This window comes from Centrocercus urophasianus, unplaced genomic scaffold, assembly GCF_019232065.1.
Source record: "Centrocercus urophasianus isolate 14NV4802_14NV808 unplaced genomic scaffold, USGS_Curo_1.0 seq_13, whole genome shotgun sequence".
NCBI classification, from domain to species: domain Eukaryota; kingdom Metazoa; phylum Chordata; class Aves; order Galliformes; family Phasianidae; genus Centrocercus; species Centrocercus urophasianus.
Window position 1 is genome coordinate 35,311,865 of NW_024884475.1, and position 19,972 is coordinate 35,331,836.

General features: G+C 36.1%; 1 protein-coding gene across 2 annotated transcripts in view; it reads left to right on the top strand.

Annotated features, from left to right (window-relative positions):
• The window catches only part of SYNPO2 (synaptopodin 2), an 86,264-nt gene extending 68,100 nt beyond the window's left edge, over window positions 1–18,164 (top strand). Inside the window, exon 5 of one of the 2 annotated variants that reach the window (XM_042811915.1) lies at window positions 13,784–18,164. In XM_042811915.1, coding sequence (XP_042667849.1) covers window positions 13,784–14,347 — 564 coding nt within the window. In that variant the 3' untranslated portion in view covers window positions 14,348–18,164. Of the gene's footprint in view, window positions 1–4,413; window positions 8,530–13,783 lie in introns of those variants that run through there. The other variant, XM_042811917.1, reaches the window with a different exon arrangement.
• The last annotated feature ends 1,808 nt before the right edge of the window (window positions 18,165–19,972 follow it).

Consider the following 19,972-nt stretch of genomic DNA (forward strand, 5'->3'; position numbering starts at 1 on the left):
TGGGGAAATTTGACATCCTAAGTGCAGACATATATTTGGACAAAACTTTGCCTAGAATCCAGTAAATAACAAAAACTACGAAATCAAAAATATTGATTTAGAGAGATGAGATGGGTTTTTGGGTTTTGCAGCTGCAATATAATGCAATAGTTTCTTGTGAAATCATAGCGACTGAGAAATGAAGGGATATGTATAATTGAGAGTCTTGCAACCAAAGTAGCGTATGCCTCAAAAATCAGCATTTAACATTAAATCATAAATATTACCTTGTCTTCCTATCAGTCTCACACACATTTTCTTAATTTCAGTTTGGGCTTTACAGTGCTTTTTCCCACTCTTAATCTTTTTACTCTGGTTTTACACTTTCACCTTTTACTTGTATTGGATATAAGGATTGAAATACTGCTACAGTAGAAAATTCTTAACAGTCCATAGTCTTGAAACCTACTGCACAATAGTGCAAAAAAATACACAGTCTTGCTGAGGTATATTTAACAGTTAACAGTTTAGCATGCTGTTCTGTAAGGAGATTTGTTTACATCCATACAAAATGTTGTGTCACATAGCTAAGGTTATCCAAATTCATCCTAAATGCAACACTAAAGATTAAAACATTAATATGTGAATAAAGGTGGCAGAATCTGTTGGTATATTTACTTAAACTACCATCCAGCTAGGTACAGACACAAATAATGATTTTTATATTATAATGGTGAATACACTTCTATTAGAATTATCTATTTAGATGAAGAAGGTGTTCCCCAGTGTGAACAAAATCACCTACATTCAGTCTCATTATGGTAACTTAAACCACAATAAAGTTTGAAATGAATAATTTCATTGTAAATGTGGAAGGCAGATTGGAATCAAGTCAATAGAAATCACTCGTTTTAATTCTGGACCTTCAAAATTCCACTCCCACTTCCGGATTGGAATACTAACTGCATTAAAAGAAAATGACCAAGTGATCCACCTTCCTCTTAAAATTCAGAACAGTGATGGGAAATCTTAAGAAAAAGAGTTTGGAAAACTCAACTAAGAATTACACTGCATTTTCCAGGAAATAGAGTAGCAATATTTTAATCCTCTGGAGATCTCCCTTCTATTTTCCACTGCTAGTATCTGTATTATTCTTCCATCATTAAACTTGACCCTTTCTTCTCTGCCTGTTTGGGTTTCTTTTCTTTCGTTTTTTTTTTTCTTTTCTTTATTCTACTTATATATACAGACAGAAACATATTAGAGGAAATCTGTTTTCTAGCAATTCTGTTTCTATGCAATTCTTGCCCTTTTCCCACTTCCACTTCTTCTTCCCTCTTCCCTTCTTTTCCCCACCTTCCTTCCCATTCATTTTCTCAGTCTCCTCCTTTCCTTCTGTCTCATCTCCCTTGGAATAAAGATACCCTGTCAAAGGTAACAGAAGTGCTACTGGAGAGCTACACAGAAATCTAACTCCTTCCAGATAACCTCTTGTTGCCTTATATATTTTTACTTGGCCCGCTCCTTTAAATTCTAACTTTAAATTACAACCACACTTCTGTACTTTTTCACCACACAAGTGTTTCCCTAATTAGGTAATTTTTAGCAGTTTTGCACATTCACCACAGTTTTGAGGTTGATGGACATGTCTGTTAAGGAGATACAGAATCTTACACAGCATGGTGACCTGGTCACATCAAGCTCAGGTCAGTATCTTGGGGAGGTTTTCACCATCTCCAGAGCATCCTGTGTGAAATATGTGAATTACTGAAATCTAGTTTCTAGCGTAATATATGCCCGTGTGTCACTTTCCAAGTAAGAAATAATAAGCAGTATTATTCTAATTATAAGCATGTGAAAAAAAGGTAGATTTGAGATACCATCTCACCCAAAGAAAAGCAGCTCTCCAGAAAGACAAAAGTCAAGTTAATGGGAACTAGAGGAGAGCTGTGATTAGAACAGAGCATTTCAGTTTCCTAAAACATCTGTCTAGAACTGAATTCACCTGAAGGACAGCAGTGTGCACTTATCAGCTTGTAAAATATTTATGTATCCTTTTCATTTTCAGAAACCAAAATTCCAGTTAGGACACCATGTAAATTATTTGCACATTTACAGCTATATGCTAGAAGTCAGCTTCTGTGGCAGCTGTATAAAATACAGCAATTAGCCTATCTTCCCTCTACTTTGGCCAGAAGGAAAGGAAATTAATATATGCTAAATATTTGGCTATTGATTAGATTTGGATTTTTTGCTGTTATTCAAACACAGGTATTTCATATGGCCAGTAGCAATGACAGAAGAACTTTTTAAAGCATCAGTATGTTAAAAGCAACAGCCACAGTGACAATAGTGCTCTTAACTCAGTTAATCTTTTGAAAGTCCCGATCGAAGACCGAGTCTGAGATCAATTTTTTACACATACACTATTCTACATGCATAGTGCTTGGATCCAGCTTGGCTTCAAGGCTTTTATCAATCAGGTAAGTCTGTAATTCTCACTAATATTTCAGAAGACTGCCCTACTTAAATTCACAGTTTTACACGAAGTGTAATCTCTCAAGATGCAGATTAAATTTAGAGGAACGCTGAGCTGTTCATTGCCATGAGTACAAATTGAGAGCTAAAGATAACATCAAGCAGAGCTGAAAGGGGAAGAAAATGAACTGTTTGCAGAGAGGAGTGAAGACATCTGAATTTCTCCATAAAAGAGAGAGAAATTTTTGCTTTTTCCCCCTCCCCCAAAATCCATTAGAACTATCTTAATATAATATGATAATTTTCCAAGATGCAATGGTTGTGCTTCATATATGGGAACATTTACCAGTGAATTTTAGGCCATTCCTAATAACAATACTTCTAATGCACTCACATTAAAAGATCTATTTAATTTCTTTTAATTATAGTCCATACAAGAGGTATTATAACTTACCAGTTTGGATTTCACATTTTGAGATAGCCTTTCTTTGAAAACAGCCATGCTAATGAAGGGTTTATATTCTTCCAGTTCCAGGCCTCTTTACAAAACCTGAATTTAACAGTTTTGTTTTGGAAATGAATGGCTTTTAGACAAGAATTTAAATTTTTGTTACAAAAGTAAACAAAATGTGGTTACTGGAAATAGAACTGTCAAGCTTCTCTTCTCTAGGGGAACTACTCTTATTAAGTTCCTAATCAGCAAAAGATAACATATTATGAAACAAACAAAAAGATAGCCAAAGTTGTTTGTTTGTTTTTTTGTTTTTTGTTTTTCCTGTGTTTTTTTTGTTTGTTTGTTTGCTTTTCTGTAGGGACATTCACGGAGTAAACAATACCATCTTTTACAAGTACATCTTAAACTTTTGCTTTTGCTCTCTTATGGAAGAAGTTATTTAGTTCAGTGTCCTAAGATGTAACAACATCCAGTGACAAGCTGCCTGGTATCAAAAGCTCCTGGCCTATGAACTGGCACTTTATAAAACATTCATATTAACACGTGTAGTAGGAAATGCCCATTTCTCTTCTAGATGTGTAGACAATTCACTACAAGATCAAGCCATTGCCATTACAATATCAGCCACCAAAAAGTTTCCATTCATTTTTGTCTGAAGTCCTATTGCACTCACCCAAAATATACCTGCTTTTATTCAAGAATAAAGTTCCTGAGACGTTCAAGAGTTGAGACACAAAGCCAGCCCTAAAACTGTTGTGACCTGTTTTGCTGTCACCATAGCAATCGTGCAGCAATAAGGTTTTTAATAAGGGCTGTTAGTAATCACCCAAAAATGAATGTTCAGAATTCAGTGTGTTTGTATTTGAAGAAATACTAAGAGGCTAAGGCATCTCCAGGCTACAGCAATTAGGAAGTGAAGGGCTGGTACGTGCAACATATTGGTAAGTTACTCATAAGTGACAGCGCAGCAAGAGAAGATTCTAGGATCTTCTTGGATCCAAGAAGTGATTCTTCTTGGATCACTTGGATTCAGTGATTCCCTCATATCACTGGGCATGTTTTTTTTCCTCTATTTACAAATTGTGAAAGAATGGAAATGCAGCAAACCCAGCAAAAAAGAGAAAAGCGAGCTTTTTATGAAAACAGACCGTATCAATAGAGTATTGAACTGAGAGGCAACATACATATAAACGTATTATCCTAGATAGCTCCTATACACAACAGTCTTCAAAAATGCTAAAGTAAACTTTGATAAAAGATAGTAAAGTGCCCTTCAGCCCTGAAAAGCAGCCACAAACAGAAATCGGTACAAGATGATTTAGGAGGAGCAATATTTACCAAGTATCCAAGACAACACACCAGCAAACGACCAGCTTTACAATGTCCTGCTGCTCCAGCCTCTCCACAGGGAATTGCACACCATGAGGTAGGGAAATACCAGTGAAACAGCAGCAATCTTTGCATCTAACAATTTGCAAAATCTTTCTCCTCTCTTTTTCCAGGAACCTCATCCAGATTTCCTAGCTTGCAGAATGCAAAGCGATTGGTTATAAAAAGATCCACTTTTCCAGTATTACCTTTCTCAAAATACAATGATACAACTTTGTCTGAAGTTAAATGCCCAGGATTCCACTGATCGTTTTGTGAGTTCAGCATGGCAAGTGCAAACCTTAATTACACAGCTTGGCAAAATGCTATTTTAAAATGAATCTGCTCAGTTTGAACGAGAAATGTTATACAAAGAAGAAATTCGATGACAAGATATTAAAAAAAACTGTGGATTCAGATTCTTTGAACTTACTGCTGGTAGAAATGTTTCTTGGGAAAATATGTGAGCCTGGTATTTACTTGGTGCCACCTTCACAAGTTCATAGTACCCGTGACAAGAACTGCTCTTGATCATAAACATTACTTCTGTGTGTTGTTACAGTTGGGAGGAGCTGGAATCATTCAAGAGCTATGCTTGACAAGTGCTTTTTAGGCTGGAGCCTTACTCCAGAAAGAACTTCAGGATTTTTATCAGATGATTAAAAAGTAATCCTGAAGCTGAAGGAAATACTGTGTTGGAAGGTTCACTACAGAAACAGATTTGAGCTCTTGTTTTACAAGCTAGGGCTAACCACAGAATGATGTTTCTGTAGTTTAACTGTCAGCATCCTTGAGTAAGGCAGGCAAAGACTTTTATATAAGATGCTAATCAATTCTCCTGGTGCTCTGTAGTTTCCAGAGGAAAAAAATCTATTCTTGCTTGTAACGATCTTGACAAACAGTTTTTAATTTCAATGCATGTGAAACCATCACAAAGTTATGCGGTGGTTCTGTATAACAGTAACCGTATGCTCCCGTAAGCTGAGGAAACAGCTCTGAGAAAAATAACTTACTGAACCATGCGTACAGATGGACTAAGTAGATGAGGGCTTTGCGAGCAGGTTATTCAGTATATCAGGACAAAGAGTTTTCAAACTTGTTTGAAGAATCCTTGATTCTTTCTTATGGTTTGAGACTGACATCTTGAAAAGGTAATTCCAGACAATTGAAAGATACATTGCTGCAAAAGTAACACTTTGCCTGCCATTGTTTTTTCTCATAGAGTTTCCAACTCAATTTAGGGCAGACAATGGTACCACTCACCTAATGAACAGCCCTTCACTAATTTGTATTGACCTTGTTTTGTGCATAGCACCATCCCTTATATAACACAAGCTCTTCGAAGTATGCTCTTCATGCTGAATGACTTATTTCCACAAAGCTTTTTTAGTTTGCATTTAGTTGATTCAGAAGCTGTAATTCGTTTTTCCGCTACTGCACGAATGAGTAAATGAAGATGGAGGCATTGGTATTAGGATGCTCCTTAGCATTAGCTTCCCAGTTCAAGACATTTAGCATCAAGGCCAATAGGATGTGAACCAGTCACTGTGCAAAAGCATAGTTCTCCTTAACAGTCTGTGAATGTTCACAGACTACACTTCTCCAGGTGGAATTCCAGAAAAGGGAATCCTCAATGACCAGACAGTGAAAATGCCTTTCCCACAATAGTGTAATGTTACTTTGTTACATTACCATACAATTTGCTAAAAGAAATGCTAAAACTGCACTGGATGAGGCAGCGGTGCTAAAATTTAATAAAAATTTGTATGCACTGGGCAATTATGTTTACATTTCATAATTTTTGAATACTTATCTTCCATATTTAATTCCATTGCTTCAAGGTAACTTTGTGTTTAAGATCCAAAGGGTTTTTTTTAGAACAAACCAAGCCTCAAAATACTATCATACACGTCACTGTTACCAGCAGGGTCCTCCAGCATGGCTTGGACCACCAATTGCCATCATGCTACTTAAATCCTAGAATGGCCTGGGTTGAAAAGGACCACAGTGATCATCTAGTTTCAACCCCCTGCTATGTGCAGGGTCGCCAGCCACCAGAGGCTGCCCATGCCCCCACTTGTTGACACCTGGCTGTGAATCTGCACCAGGAGGATGGCACACTTTCCAGTGGGGCTCTTAAGTTTTTTCTGACATCAGTGAGATCAAGGAAGGGCACACTCCATCCCTCTGGGGAAGAAATTTTTCTGGAGTTCTGAAGCAAAGTACACAGCAGTAAACACAGGCTCTTTTCCCCAGGTATACCTTCATGGCCCCATTTCGTTCTATTTTTTTCTTGGCCTGGCCTCCTCCTCATAGCCTAATTGCAAACTAAACAGGTCAATTTTCTATTCCTTAAGTTTCTCATCAAAGCCTATGAAACTTGGCCAGTACGACAGCCAGGTGTCAACAAGTGGGGACATGGGCAGCCTCTGGTGGTTGGCAACCCTGCACATAGTTTACCTAACCTCATCACTCTCCAAGCCAGTCCTGAATACAGTTTTCCTTCTGTATCAAGTATTACTATTGTGTAATTTTGTTTTGGCCAGACTTTCCTCAGTCCTTCACTTGCTGGTTTCTTCCACTCTGCTGAAATTATTCTTGCCCAGTATATTCCGTTCAGATGTTTTCCCTTTCAAAGATGCTTTGGCCCAACAGGAGGTCTTGAGTTATGTCAAGAGGCAGGTGTGATGTGAAGCACACCTCAGTCCTTAACAGTGATTGTGCAGAGCCCAGTATTCAGACCCAGTGTTGTGAAGACAGATATGCATCATATGTCTACACACAGAACTTTTTGTGAACGAAAACACAGCTGCACAACAAGTGCCAGAGCTATGATACACCTCAGTGGCTTCTCCAGTCTGTGGAAATACACATAGCCTGCAGGTCTCACAGGTAGAGCAGGACACTGCAGGAACTGGGAAACAGATAAGGCATTCCTATTGAGCCTCACATTCCTGATGAACCTGTGTTACCTAAAATTACTGGACTGCTTGGTCTGGACATAGATAGGCAAGCATTAGATGTATGAGACGCTTCAGATTCAAAGATCAGTCTCAAAGCAGTTCTAAAGCATAAAGCAGTACTACTTTTAAAGGAAAAGGAGTCTAGAATTTTTTTGCATCTGTATGCCTTTTTTTCTTTTCTTTCCTCTTTTCCTATTTTCACTCTTTGAAGTGATTGAGCCACACGGGTTCACTCGGTTAAAATGTAATTCAGGGGGCTGAATCATTTGAGATGAAATAAATAAGAAAAATAACCACAAAAAAGAGGATTTTGGTTTGAAAGATTTCATAAGGAAATTATATGGACCAGGATAAATTATCTTTTCACTTGGAAATGTTCAGAAGAAACAATGCCACCATCTCCAAGAAGTACAATAAATTCAGTATTTACTTGATTTCATTTTAGAAAAAATATCAGTAACCTTCCCTTAATATTAAACGCTTTTGTCGTCCATACAAAATAGAAATGTAAGAAACTGAGACCAACTTTGCACTTGTTTTCAAACTTCTATTCAAAAGGAAGCAAGGCTTCGTGCTCTAAGGCCTTGGGAATTGTATAATATTTAAGTCCAGAAGATGGCAGCAAATGTTCTTCCTTAAGGGAAATAAACTGTCCATTCCAACACCCAAGGACCAAAATGCTGCATTCCAATTTTATTAGTTTCATTTTGCCTGCTACAAATTATTTCCAGCATTTTTAATTTTATTCCCTTTTTAAAAAAATAAAAACTGTAGTTACATTGTAAAGTAGCCATGGCATTTACAGCAAAGTTGGCAGCATTTCAAAGAAGTTGTTTTTTTCACTATATAAAGTTTAAATCTTAAATGCTTTCAGACAAAAAAAAAAGCAAAAATAAGCTTAGTAATGTCTTCTTTCTATATATTGGTCAAATTAAAAATCTGAAATGCTTGTTCTTCAAAAAATTGGAAAGAATGAAAGAATTGAAACTATATATATATGTCTAAATCAGGTATTATTTATTTTGTCCTACCATCTTCTCAATGTTCTCTAACTGTAGTAGCCATTACAAATCAATAAAAAACAAAGTGACAAACGTAACCCTCAACTTTTATAAAGACAGAGTCATTCCACAGCAGCCAATTGTTTTAACCACTTCCTTTTCCTTTGTTCCCCTTCAGTGTAAACATTAACCAGATGCTAACTTTAACTCTGATTTGAACTTGCTTAAGCCTCATGATTAAAATGAAAAGAAAAAATAAAAATGCCTTAATGATTTAGAAACCTAAGTCAATCATACTACATTTATTTTAGTTTTACTTATTAATACACAACTCTTAAGTACTAACAATGCTTACAATAAATGCATCCTTCACTCACCAGTTTATAAACATCTTGCATTTTTTTAACCAGCATTAGCTTGAATCTTTTTGCACAGACACCTGGTCAGCAGCTCTTGCTAGTGTTCTATGGCTACAACGGACAGTTCTGAACTGCCTTTCCTTTTATTGACATCCAGGAATCATTTTCCCTTTAATAGCTACAGTAGAAAAAGCCTTGCCTTTTCTCAGAAGGAGGAATAGACGAACGCAAGTTAATCACAGTATGGCATTCCCTTTTGTTTTGTAGCCTAACAACATCTTGTGTTCTGGTACAGTATTATTTTTAATGTTTTACAAAAAGAGTACAGTAATACAGTGTGTGATAATTTAATAATTCTGCTATCACATCACTTTTCCTTCCCTTTTCTTTTGACTGTGAGAAGAAGAATAGAAGATCCTTACCCCTCTTTTTATAATCTTCTTATATTTTACAGTGATGGGATAGAATAACCTTCCTCCATTTGCACTTCCCTCTGTCTGTTTTGCCTCTGTCTCATTTATGACCAAAGGTTTATGCATTCTTATTAGTGTATGCATGTCAAAAGACCTATTTTAACATATTTAATAGAAAGGGATTAAAGCATCACCATGCCTGGCCACTGCTGTCTAGTAAAGGAATGATGAATTCTGGTGATTAAATGTTGCCTTGGTTTCACAGTATGTTAGAAATCAGTTTATGAATATCAAATGTGGTCTGCTATGAGTTTAGAGATTTTCACACCTAGATTTTCAGTCTAGGAACTTCACAACCAATAATAAGAATTAAAGGCAATGTTAACCATATCTCAGTTCTTACATTTGAGACATTCATTTTGAAGGAAAATCTTATTTTTCCAGAAGTATTTTAAGTATGGAAATATGCCAAAGATTATAAAAATTTCAGAATAAAGCTGGGGTAGGTATAGACAAATATTAGACTACTTAGATTATTCCAGTAGTATGTCACTATGTGATGTTTATTGATTATTTAATCAAGTGCACAAAAATCTGCTGTGCAGCACGCTTCTGAGTTACTTGCATTGCAATAGATACAACCATAGCAATCTTATCAGTGAGTTATCTTAGAGACTGAATTCCTCCTCCTTAGGGTAAACACTGAGGCATTATGGCACAGTGCACATAACCGATGCAATTGCTTTATTTCTTTCATGGGTGATGAAAGAAATTGAATGATTTTCTGTGGAAGAGCCACAAGAATTACAAATGAATCCTGAATTCAAAAGGTTCTGCTTCAAGGTGCAGTCACTTCACAAAACTTGGCAAATTGCTTCAGGCCCAAAGTGATTTTCCTATTTAATTTTCCTAAATTAAATTTTAAAATAAAATTGGAATACCAAAACAAATACTATAGTTCATCATTTTCATCTTGCAGAGGGAACTTTGTTGCTGTCATTCGGATACAGGTTGAACATCCATCCAGAATGCAGCAATCGTTGATTACCTTCTGTGATAAAGATCTCACTGAGTGCATGCACTGTATTCATTGTGTCTAGTTTCCAAGAAAGATACTTTGCACCTAACAAAGCTGCCCACATGGGCAAGAGAAATCAGACTTTTGTCACCTGGTCTATTTTTCCATCTTAGTTAAATCTCTGACAATAGCTATTAATATTAATAGCTATAAAATGATGTCTAGAACTTAACATGATTATGTGAGATCCAAGAGTCCAATGAAAAAATGCATAAACTACTCCAGCAAACTGAAATCAGTGTAAAAAATAGTTTGGCAAAATAGACAAGACCTGAAATAGCTATTCTTGGGGTTCTAGAGTAGAAAAAAAGCATACTTATCAATTTTTAAAGAAATAATTTATTCCAAATTAATTGGAATGATCTCTTATTGCCCAGGTAAACTGTTACTCCAAGTCACCTGGGAACCTAAACCAAATTTTGTTGGAAAAATTTATCACAGACATTTTCATCTACTAGAGTGATCATCACTGGGTACATTTCTTTGGTAGCTAAGGAAATGTTGTTCATCTATGAGATGGTATGAACTACTTGGATTCTTATGTAGTCATTTTATCCCTGAGAGCATTACTAAAGTTAAAAATGAAATAAGAAAACGAGTTCAAGTAATTTTAGTATAACTAACCTCATTCCCAAAGTGCTACTCACACTCCAGCTTTACTGACTGTTATCTTCCATCAAGACCTAACATTCTTGTCAAATATAGACCCACACTACCAAAAAAAAAAAAAAAAAAAAAAAAGAAAAAACTCAGAACTAAAATGAGAAAAGATAATTCCTATGAGAATAAAATCTTTCACATGCAAGTTTCTCACGCTATTTGATTTTTTCCTTACAAAGCAAATACAATACTCTCCAGATTATCAACATGTCTGAATGCAGGTGCTGTGGACAGATATGACTTGAAGTACAAACATTTGTTCATTGAAGCCTTCCAAATTAAGATCCTCAAGGCAGTAAAGCATTCTTTTTCAAGTTTGTCCAAACTGTGCTAGTCCCTTTATACTGCATTGATCGATTCACGCTGAGAATTTTTCTAGGAATTCATCTAGATCTGCTGTCTCAGTTCCCTTCCTTTGCCTTTTATAATAACAAGGAATTCCTAGAACACTTTCCAGCATCGCAAAATATTATTTTATTTTTCATTACTGATTTAGATTATCTGTCAAGTCTGATACAGTGGTAACTTCTATATAGGCATACATACAAGTACAAGTGGTAACTTGTGCTAATGAACTCCAGAACTCACCACATTTAATTTTGGCTACTGTATTGCTGCTTTTACAAGCTTCTGCCATTGTAAAATAGTAGAATGGCTTATCTGACAAAATACAGAAATACTTTTCCTAACTCACAATTCTCTAATCAAACTGTCAAGAAAAATTAGCTCCTGCTTTATTACTGATAGTTATGCCTAAAAGATAGCTCTGCCACTTGGTGAAAACCAGAAGTTTTCTCTAAACATAACAGACTACACAGAGCATTTCATCTGACCTGCCTTGAAATGTCAGCAACATTCAGTGATAACAGTTCTGTCTACATTATCATTTCCCTCTGCATCTCTGGAATCCCATGAAGTACTACTAGCAGGGCTTGGAATCTCCATTAAGAGGCTTTCCTATTCAGCACAGACTACAGTCTAGAACCACTCAGAAAGCAATTATGACAGGTAGGCTAACTAGCAGAACCTGTTTGATCAACTTATTTCATCCCTCAGTACAATCCTATCTTCTTAGTTTTGTGGCTCTGGTTATTACATTACTTTGTAATAGAAACTGTACCTCACTTTACATGCTTACTTCGATTTCATACCTTAAAAAAAATTGTTACTGATAACTTAAAAGGCACTATTCAGACATGCTGAAGAAGCTACTTTTGTAGATTCAGTGAAGAAATAAATTGCAATACATTAGAGGAAAGAAAAGTATTCAGATAGGCCTATCTGGGACCTGGATTTTTATTTTCTATGGAAGTACGAATCCCTCTCCTTAGGCAAAAATCTGGAAGAGGTTAACTCATGCTTGATGGCATATCACTTCATCTGTGTGGAAAAAAAATATGTTCTGCATATTCTTTCATTCACCTTCCAAACATTTTTGCTTTTTACATGCTACCAGTTTGCAGTCTGCTGATAGGACCACATCTTAAACCATGATGTGATCAAGCATTAAAGAGAAGATTTAAAAATTAACTGTTAGTTTGCCCAAACCTAAGTACTTCTTGCAGTTAAATGTAGAACTTAAAGAAAATGTACCAGAAGGATGTGGTGGTAGGATTGGTAATATTAGGAATTTCCTCTCTGGAACCGCAAAATGGGAACAGCTGGTTGTGGCTAAGTGGTGAAAAGATAGTCCTATTGTAAAGCATAAGTTGTGAATCTTGTCAAAGCTATCACTACATGATCTCTTTGTGTCACTATACACTTTTAACAGATTCAACTACGCACCAACAAACTGACTGAAAATAATGCAATCAGTAGTCTTTTTCTCACTATCTCTCATTTACAAGCTTACATTAAAACACAACATAAAAGCACATGTGGAGTAGAGGTCATTTAATTTTTTAATTAATTAAATTAAGATCCTATGCTGGAAAAGTCTGTAAGACACAAAGTTGCTATGTGAACTATTGCTGGATAAACTTTTCCTCATATGCTCAGGCACTCACTGACTGACATCTGGATCATATTCTCAAAATTAAAAGTTTTGGAAGCGAATTAGGAAAATTAACATACATCAACATTGTTACAATGAAATTTTAGCACAGCCTTTGTCAACAGAGCCTGGAATTTCACACCAGATTTCAGAGCTAGAGACATTTAAACCTCAGGATATGAATCAGTGGGTGTAAATCAATTACTTGAGTGACCACTCTTGGTACGAACAATGTGATTTGTCCAATACAAAGAACGTATCTGGTTTGGGGAAAAGGCTGTTTTGTATGCCAAATGAAGACTGCTGTGGGCAGGACCTTCTCACAAACAGAGTTGCTGTTTCAAAGTGCTGCATTACTAAGAAGATTAGGATTTGTCAGATATGAATGGATTGCTCCCATAAATGGGTCAGAATGTTCTGAAATTTTGAGGGCACTGCTTTCTAAAGAAGCCAGGTTAGTGTCCTGTAAAGGTATTAAGGAAATGACTACATTAACATTTTTAATTTTGTGCGTTCTTCTTTGACCCACCTCATCCAAAGTTTAATAATTCCAGAGTAAGAAATGTCTTTCTTTAAAGGAGACTGCCAAAGATATGCTCTTGGACAGATGTCCTAGACAGAACCTGTAAGTAAATTAGTCTGCGCCTGCATGAAAACACACAAAGAACTGTTGCAACACGACTTCCTTTATCATTATCAAAATGAGGTTTTTTTCAGACCAACACATACTAGCTAAGTAGTGGAGATGGAAGTAAAGCTGAACCGCTGCTAACAGAACTGTACCTTTTCAGTAACAAAAGCTTGCCTTTGGTTCATTTACTTTTCTAAGAAATGCAGTTTGCTCTTTCTTTCTTGATTCTTTACCTCCTTTTTCATACCTCATCTCTTTTCATTAAATTAAAATACTAAAAAGTAGATATAAAACAGGATTGCTAGGATGCCACGTGCTTACAGAGTTTATTGTTCCACTGAGGAAAAGAAGCTTCTGCTCTTCTTGTTTAATGACTTCATCCATATTTGGTGTTTTGTTTTCCTAGGAAAGAAGCAGTGGACGTTCATTATCACTTCCTGGGAAACCTTCATTCATTTCTCGAGCCACATCTCCCACTTCTCTTCTTATATTTCAGCCTGCCCCTGACTACTTCAGCAAGCCAGACACAGCAGCTGACAAGCCTGTCAAGAGACTGACTCCCTGGGAAGCAGCAGCAAAATCCCCTCTTGGTCTAGTGGATGAAGCTTTTGGGCCACAAAATATGCAGGAATCCATTGCTGCTAATGTAGTATCAGCTGCACACAGGAAAACACTTCCTGAGCCGCCAGATGAATGGAAACAAAAAGTTTCTTATGAGCCTCCAGTCCCAAGTGCTAGCCTAGCCTTATTAGGAGGGAAGCAATCGGGTGTTACATCAGCCCGAAAAAGCACCCTGTCTGTGTCAAATGCCACCACACAGGCTGGCTCTCAGCAGCAGTATGCTTTCTGCAGTCAGCGGTCCCAAACAGATCCTGATATAATGTCCATGGATTCCAGGTCTGACTATGGCTTGTCAACAGCTGATTCAAACTACAATCCACAGCCAAGGGGATGGAGGCGTCCAACATGAACAGCAGAAGGGCCTGGCATATTTTCCCTTCTTCCAACTTCACAAGTTTTAGATTTGAGTTGGAGAAGGAAAGTTTCTTGCTGGCTTCACCATCTCTGAACTAAAGAAATGAGGAGGCAAGACTGAACGGAGCACAGTTTTCACATGACTTCAGGGCTAGCAGCAGCTAGAATAGACTCAGTTTTACACCTAACCTAAGATAGTTCTGTATGTAAAAGGGGAAAATTGCATATTTCTTGGGGGTGAGATGAGAATGAAGGTGGGACAACCAATGTCCTCATTACAAAAATTCAGAAAGGAGTTAGATGGAGACTGTACAAGCATTTGCAGTTAAGTTAATGTGGAAAAGAAAAAAGAAATTAAAACGAGGGCATTTTAAAGGCAAGAAGTATTTTACAGGATCTTGCAGGTTTTCTGGATGTGTTAGATACTCGAGTTCCAGATTACTGGATAGAACCAGCCTTGAGAAAGTTCCAGTGAAAACTGAAGGTTGAGGAACATTAGACTATTGGTCTTAAGATTTCTTCACTTCATTTTACAAAAGAGCTAGCAAAGTAAATAAGTGAATAGTTACTCGATGGTAGCGTTTAAAATACATCTGTGCTCATGGTACCTGAATTTCTACAACATGGAGGCATATGCTTGTTTTACAGTTGTACATTTCAGATTGATTTCATAACTGTTTCAGTGAATTTTTACATGTTGTAATTAACTGAGCAATCTGAATACAAAGGAAGAAAGGTGTTAACAACAGAGACCAGTACCATGATACTTGAATAACAACAAAAGGGATGATGAAAGTGTTTAGGTTGTATTTAAACTGGATAGTAAGGCAATTTTGTAATAAACTCACGTGGGAGTCTGGAACAGCATTTACTCCTCTGTGAAATGCACTACTCGCTGAACATTTACAGCTGACTGGCTGGGTAGTTATTCTTAATATCTAGGTAGTATCTAGGTAGCTCAATGTTTAGAAGGCTTTTGATTTGTATTCTCAGTTCAAAAACATTAAGTTGATTGTGAACATGAGGTTGATGAACGTAAATTGTTCATCAAGCACAGTATCTGTGTAGAAGGCGGTTTGTGAAAGAGGGTTTATGATATGTGTTACAATGGTGTGAGTCTATATGTCAAATATTTGGACAGTTGGCTAGAGTTATCTTGATGGGTCTGAAGAGATGGCAAATAATTGTTGCTAATGAGAAATACCTTGCATTTACAGCTTATTTAAACAATAATCATGTGTGTCTAAAAATATACGCATTGCAAGCTTATGGGTAGTTTAGATGTTGTTAAGGCATTAAATGAATACTCCAAGCTTTACAAAGCTCTCTGCATCCTCCTCATTTTTTGGGGCATTCTCCAAGGATCTGATGGGCACAGCCAACCACAACTACTACAGAAACACTGTTAACTATCCCTATTTTCAAAAAAGTTGTCAGCTCTGCTTAAAGTGGTTAGATTAGAAAGAACTAAAACAGATATATATCTAAGAAATAACATACTACAAAATATTCCCATCTGCAAACAGTCTTCCATTATAGAAATTATGAAATAATTAGTATAAAGAAAAGAAAAAAGTAAACCAAGTTCATTTGAACTGAAATTTCCTGTAGGAGCAACTAACTGTGAGAAAAAGATACCTTCAAGGAGTTTAAGGTGGCAGTAATTCTCTAGTCAAATATAAGACTCTTTGAAATCAACTGATCCTTTTGACCAATCAGGAAATGGAGACATGGAAGCTATAAATCTTTAAATTTGAGTCATATTGCTATAGCATCTTAGAAACTCATTCCATAACTTATGAATATGTAGAACAAAGATGATTTAGAAACATTACATGAACAAGGCTGCCATGGTGTATCTGAAAATGAACTTCGCACCTGAGAGTCATACACTTACATAGTTAGTTACATAGTTAGAATAAGTTTTCCTGCCACATAAAACAAACATGACATTTTTCTCTGCAGCACTCCATAATGCCCTTTTTCCATCACTACTAGGAATATTGCCCCCGAAACCATTGGGACTGTAGTAGTTCCTTAAGAGTATGCGTTTGGATCCAGGCCTATTTTCCTAGAAGTACATGTAAGCTTTCACCTGATTTCAGCATAATTGATATCTAGCAGTTACGTTTGTAAGTCATTAAAGTCTTAGGTATTCAATAAATGTTAGTGTACATGTATTTTACAGAACGAGTACATTCTGAAAATTATTCAATGCTTACGTATTTTGCTGAACTGTGGTATGTATTATAATAATAAAAATGATTCCCTGTATCAAGACAAGTTCAGATTTTTGTTTGAAACGGCATCCTTTACACTACTGAACTAGAAACTAGATTAATGAGTTGCAGTAAGATTTTTTTTTTTAACCAAAAGCAAGTATTTTAATTCTCATAATCGAGAGTTTGTCTTTTGAAGTCTCACTGAAAATAATGTTATGAATACTGAGGTCATGTGTAGAAGAAGAAATTGAGTGCTTAGGAAAAAAAAAGTCTGCTTAATTTTTTGGTACATGCAATTCAAAATTGTCAAAAATTGTTCTAAATTTTTATATTTCAAAAAAGTTGAGAAATAGAATGCTTTTAGGAGGGATTTAACGTTGTGATCACATGGCAGTTTAGGAAGTCTTACTTCAGGATCAGGCTTTGCAAAAAACACCCAAGTAGGCACCAAGCACTTAAGAACAACAGAAGAAGAGAACTTCAGACAGAATCACTAACTTTCTTTCAATGTCCCAAGAAAAAAATAAAAGAAAACATGACAATTTTCTTCTATTGATAAGAAGGGATTCATCAGTAAGTACTTCTATGAACGTGAGAATTAATGGTGCTGAGTTTCTTATGAATTTGCATTTTATCATAGATTAATTTGGGTGTTTTATGTAATCTTCTACGGATTCTTCTTTCCTGCTACTGAAAATTTGCTAGATCTCCTTCCTATATGGATTCTCTCATGTCTAATATGGGATAAGTTCATCCTATAGAATTTCCCTCAATAGCAACACTGATAAAGCATATACAACCTCCACTCAGGTGCCTATTTTTAAGAAATCTGTGGGAAATTGATTATTTTTGAGGTCTATTCCACTGCCACATAGACAGAAACAAACATTTTAAATATTATTAGTGAGAAGACAGACGCATGGAAGCAAGACAGATCATGTAGCCTTGTTTACAAAAGAAATCAGGCCAAAACCAGATTGAGACAATGAACTGATTTCAATGGAAGCAGCAGGCCCAGACTACAGACCACTAATTCAAATGGTAATGCATACACAGCTTTATGAATAACCACAGAGCATCACTCACTCTTCTTCACCCTATTCCTCCACTAGCAAAACATCTTTCTATCACAAATATTTGTAACTGTTGAGTGTGAGTTCTGAATATATTAATACAAGTATTTCTTACATTTGTTTTTGAATGCACAGATCTGTTCAATAAATGGGAAAAAAAAACATCTTGATATATTAAATGTGGTTCTTCTGTTTACTCTCCATTGTTTCTGTTACTATGGAAAGGATTAGAATACATAGTAGAACTAAAAATTTACTTTCTTCAGTTACAGTAGATGATGACAATCACGATTATTGTTCATAATTGTTTTCATTTTGGTTCCCTTTAATGCAACCAAATATCTATTCACATTGCATTTCTGCTCAGTCACAAAAGGCTGCATTGTCTTTATAAGAGGCTGTTCATTTCTAAAGGCTTTTTGTTCACTGCAAAAGACACTTTATTTGAGAATGTACACCAGAGATGTAAATTGTATCATTTAATAAAGTGATTTGATCAATCAGATGATAAACACAATTTTGCTTTCTCTAAATTCTTGTCTGCTTGTTTTGAATAATCTGAACCCAAGTAAAGCCTAATCTCTTTTTTTTTCTGTACTATTTTTAGATTCACTGACTGCCTGTCAGTGACCTTGGGCTGATATGAGCTTCTAAAAGCTTAAACCAACATCAGGTCAAATGGCAGCATGTCAATTCAGCAGAATTTCATTTTCACACTGAATAAGCAGAGAAAGGCAACAGAGTGAAGCACAGTCTACCAAGGTAAAATAATATGGTCAGACTTTTTAATCATTTGAATGTTTTTACACATCTAAACTTCTGTTCATTCACTGTAGGTTTGTTTAGAAGGGCTGCACTGCTGTATTTTCTTGTTTATTCTTAATTGAGCCATACTACTTAAAAAGAAATTAAAACTGAGAATAAATTGTGAACCCCATCTTGATATTGTTCAGACTATTCAGTGAACACTCTGAAGGATGTAAGTATATCCATGTAAGATATGTAGTACAATCTAGCTATGAACATACAGATCAGATTTCCACTCTTTAAGAGAATAGGCCTGTTGAATCACTAAGCAGTTTTTACATTGGTAAAGCAAGAAGGCTTTTGCCCTCCATAAAAGTGATTGGCACATGTAAAACTTGGTAAAATGATAAAACTTGAAAATAGTATTTTTAAATACCTAAGGTACATTAAGGGTTTTCAAGTTTGCAAGAAAAAAAATCAGTATTATTTCTTCTCATGATTACAGGCAGAATTTTCATTTTATATAGTAAGTTCTTGAAAGATTGTAAACGAAGAAAGCATAAATCAGATTCATTTTAACACAACATCCTCGTACTCAGCCATCTGCAGTGGCTTAAAAATCCCACTACACACAGGTGAATAGGTGCTATTTTTGTACAATGTGGCACCATCCAGAAAATATACTTTCAGTTTCTTGATATTCCCTAGATTCTGATACATTCAACATTCAAGAATTTTTAGAGTGACTACAGGACATCAGACTGCTCTGTTACTGAATGTGAATATTTGATGTATTGAGTCATTTTAGGTCCAGAAAGAAAGGTGGGCGTTTCCAGGCCACTACCTGTCTTTTCTCAAATTGAACATTAATGTTTTTATGTTGTTCATTGGATTCACTACTGGATTTTAAAAATAAGTTGTGCTGCATGTGATCCTTGTACATCAAGACAGCTTCACCTACATTCTTAAGCATAGCTTGGATTGCATGCGTTTGAGGTTTGAGGATGTTTTGCACTGAACTACAGTTTTCTCTTTTGGCAATGGGATGACTACATGCATCCTCTTGTCCACTGCTTTGTGCACAATTAGTGTGAAGTCCTAGAGTCAAGGAGGGGAGAGTAACATAACAAGATAGTTCAAAAGGGATTACATAAATTCATAGATGACAGGCCTACAAAGAGACACTAAAGAGGACAAGCATGCATGTACTTTCTAATATTCTTAAGTCTGCAATTAAGGATGCTTGTGAGGGAAAGGGATGGCAGTGTGTAGCTAGAGCCACAGATTCCTATTACATAGCATCTCCTACTTCCAGAGTAAAAATTCTGGGCCAGATGTATTATTGATTGGAGCCACTAGGCATTTCTCATTGCTTTTAACAAGGAGGGATTCGTATTGTTCTCAAGTCTTCTTTCCCTCTTAAGCCAGCTACATGCAATTCTTGCCTCAGGTACTTAGGATTCTGTTGATTTTTGAGCTTGTATTTGTCCTCTTACTGAGAGCAGCAGTGTTATTTAACACCATACCTTTTCACTTGCAGGGTTTTCCATCTTTACTGTGATGTACGATGCCAGTTAC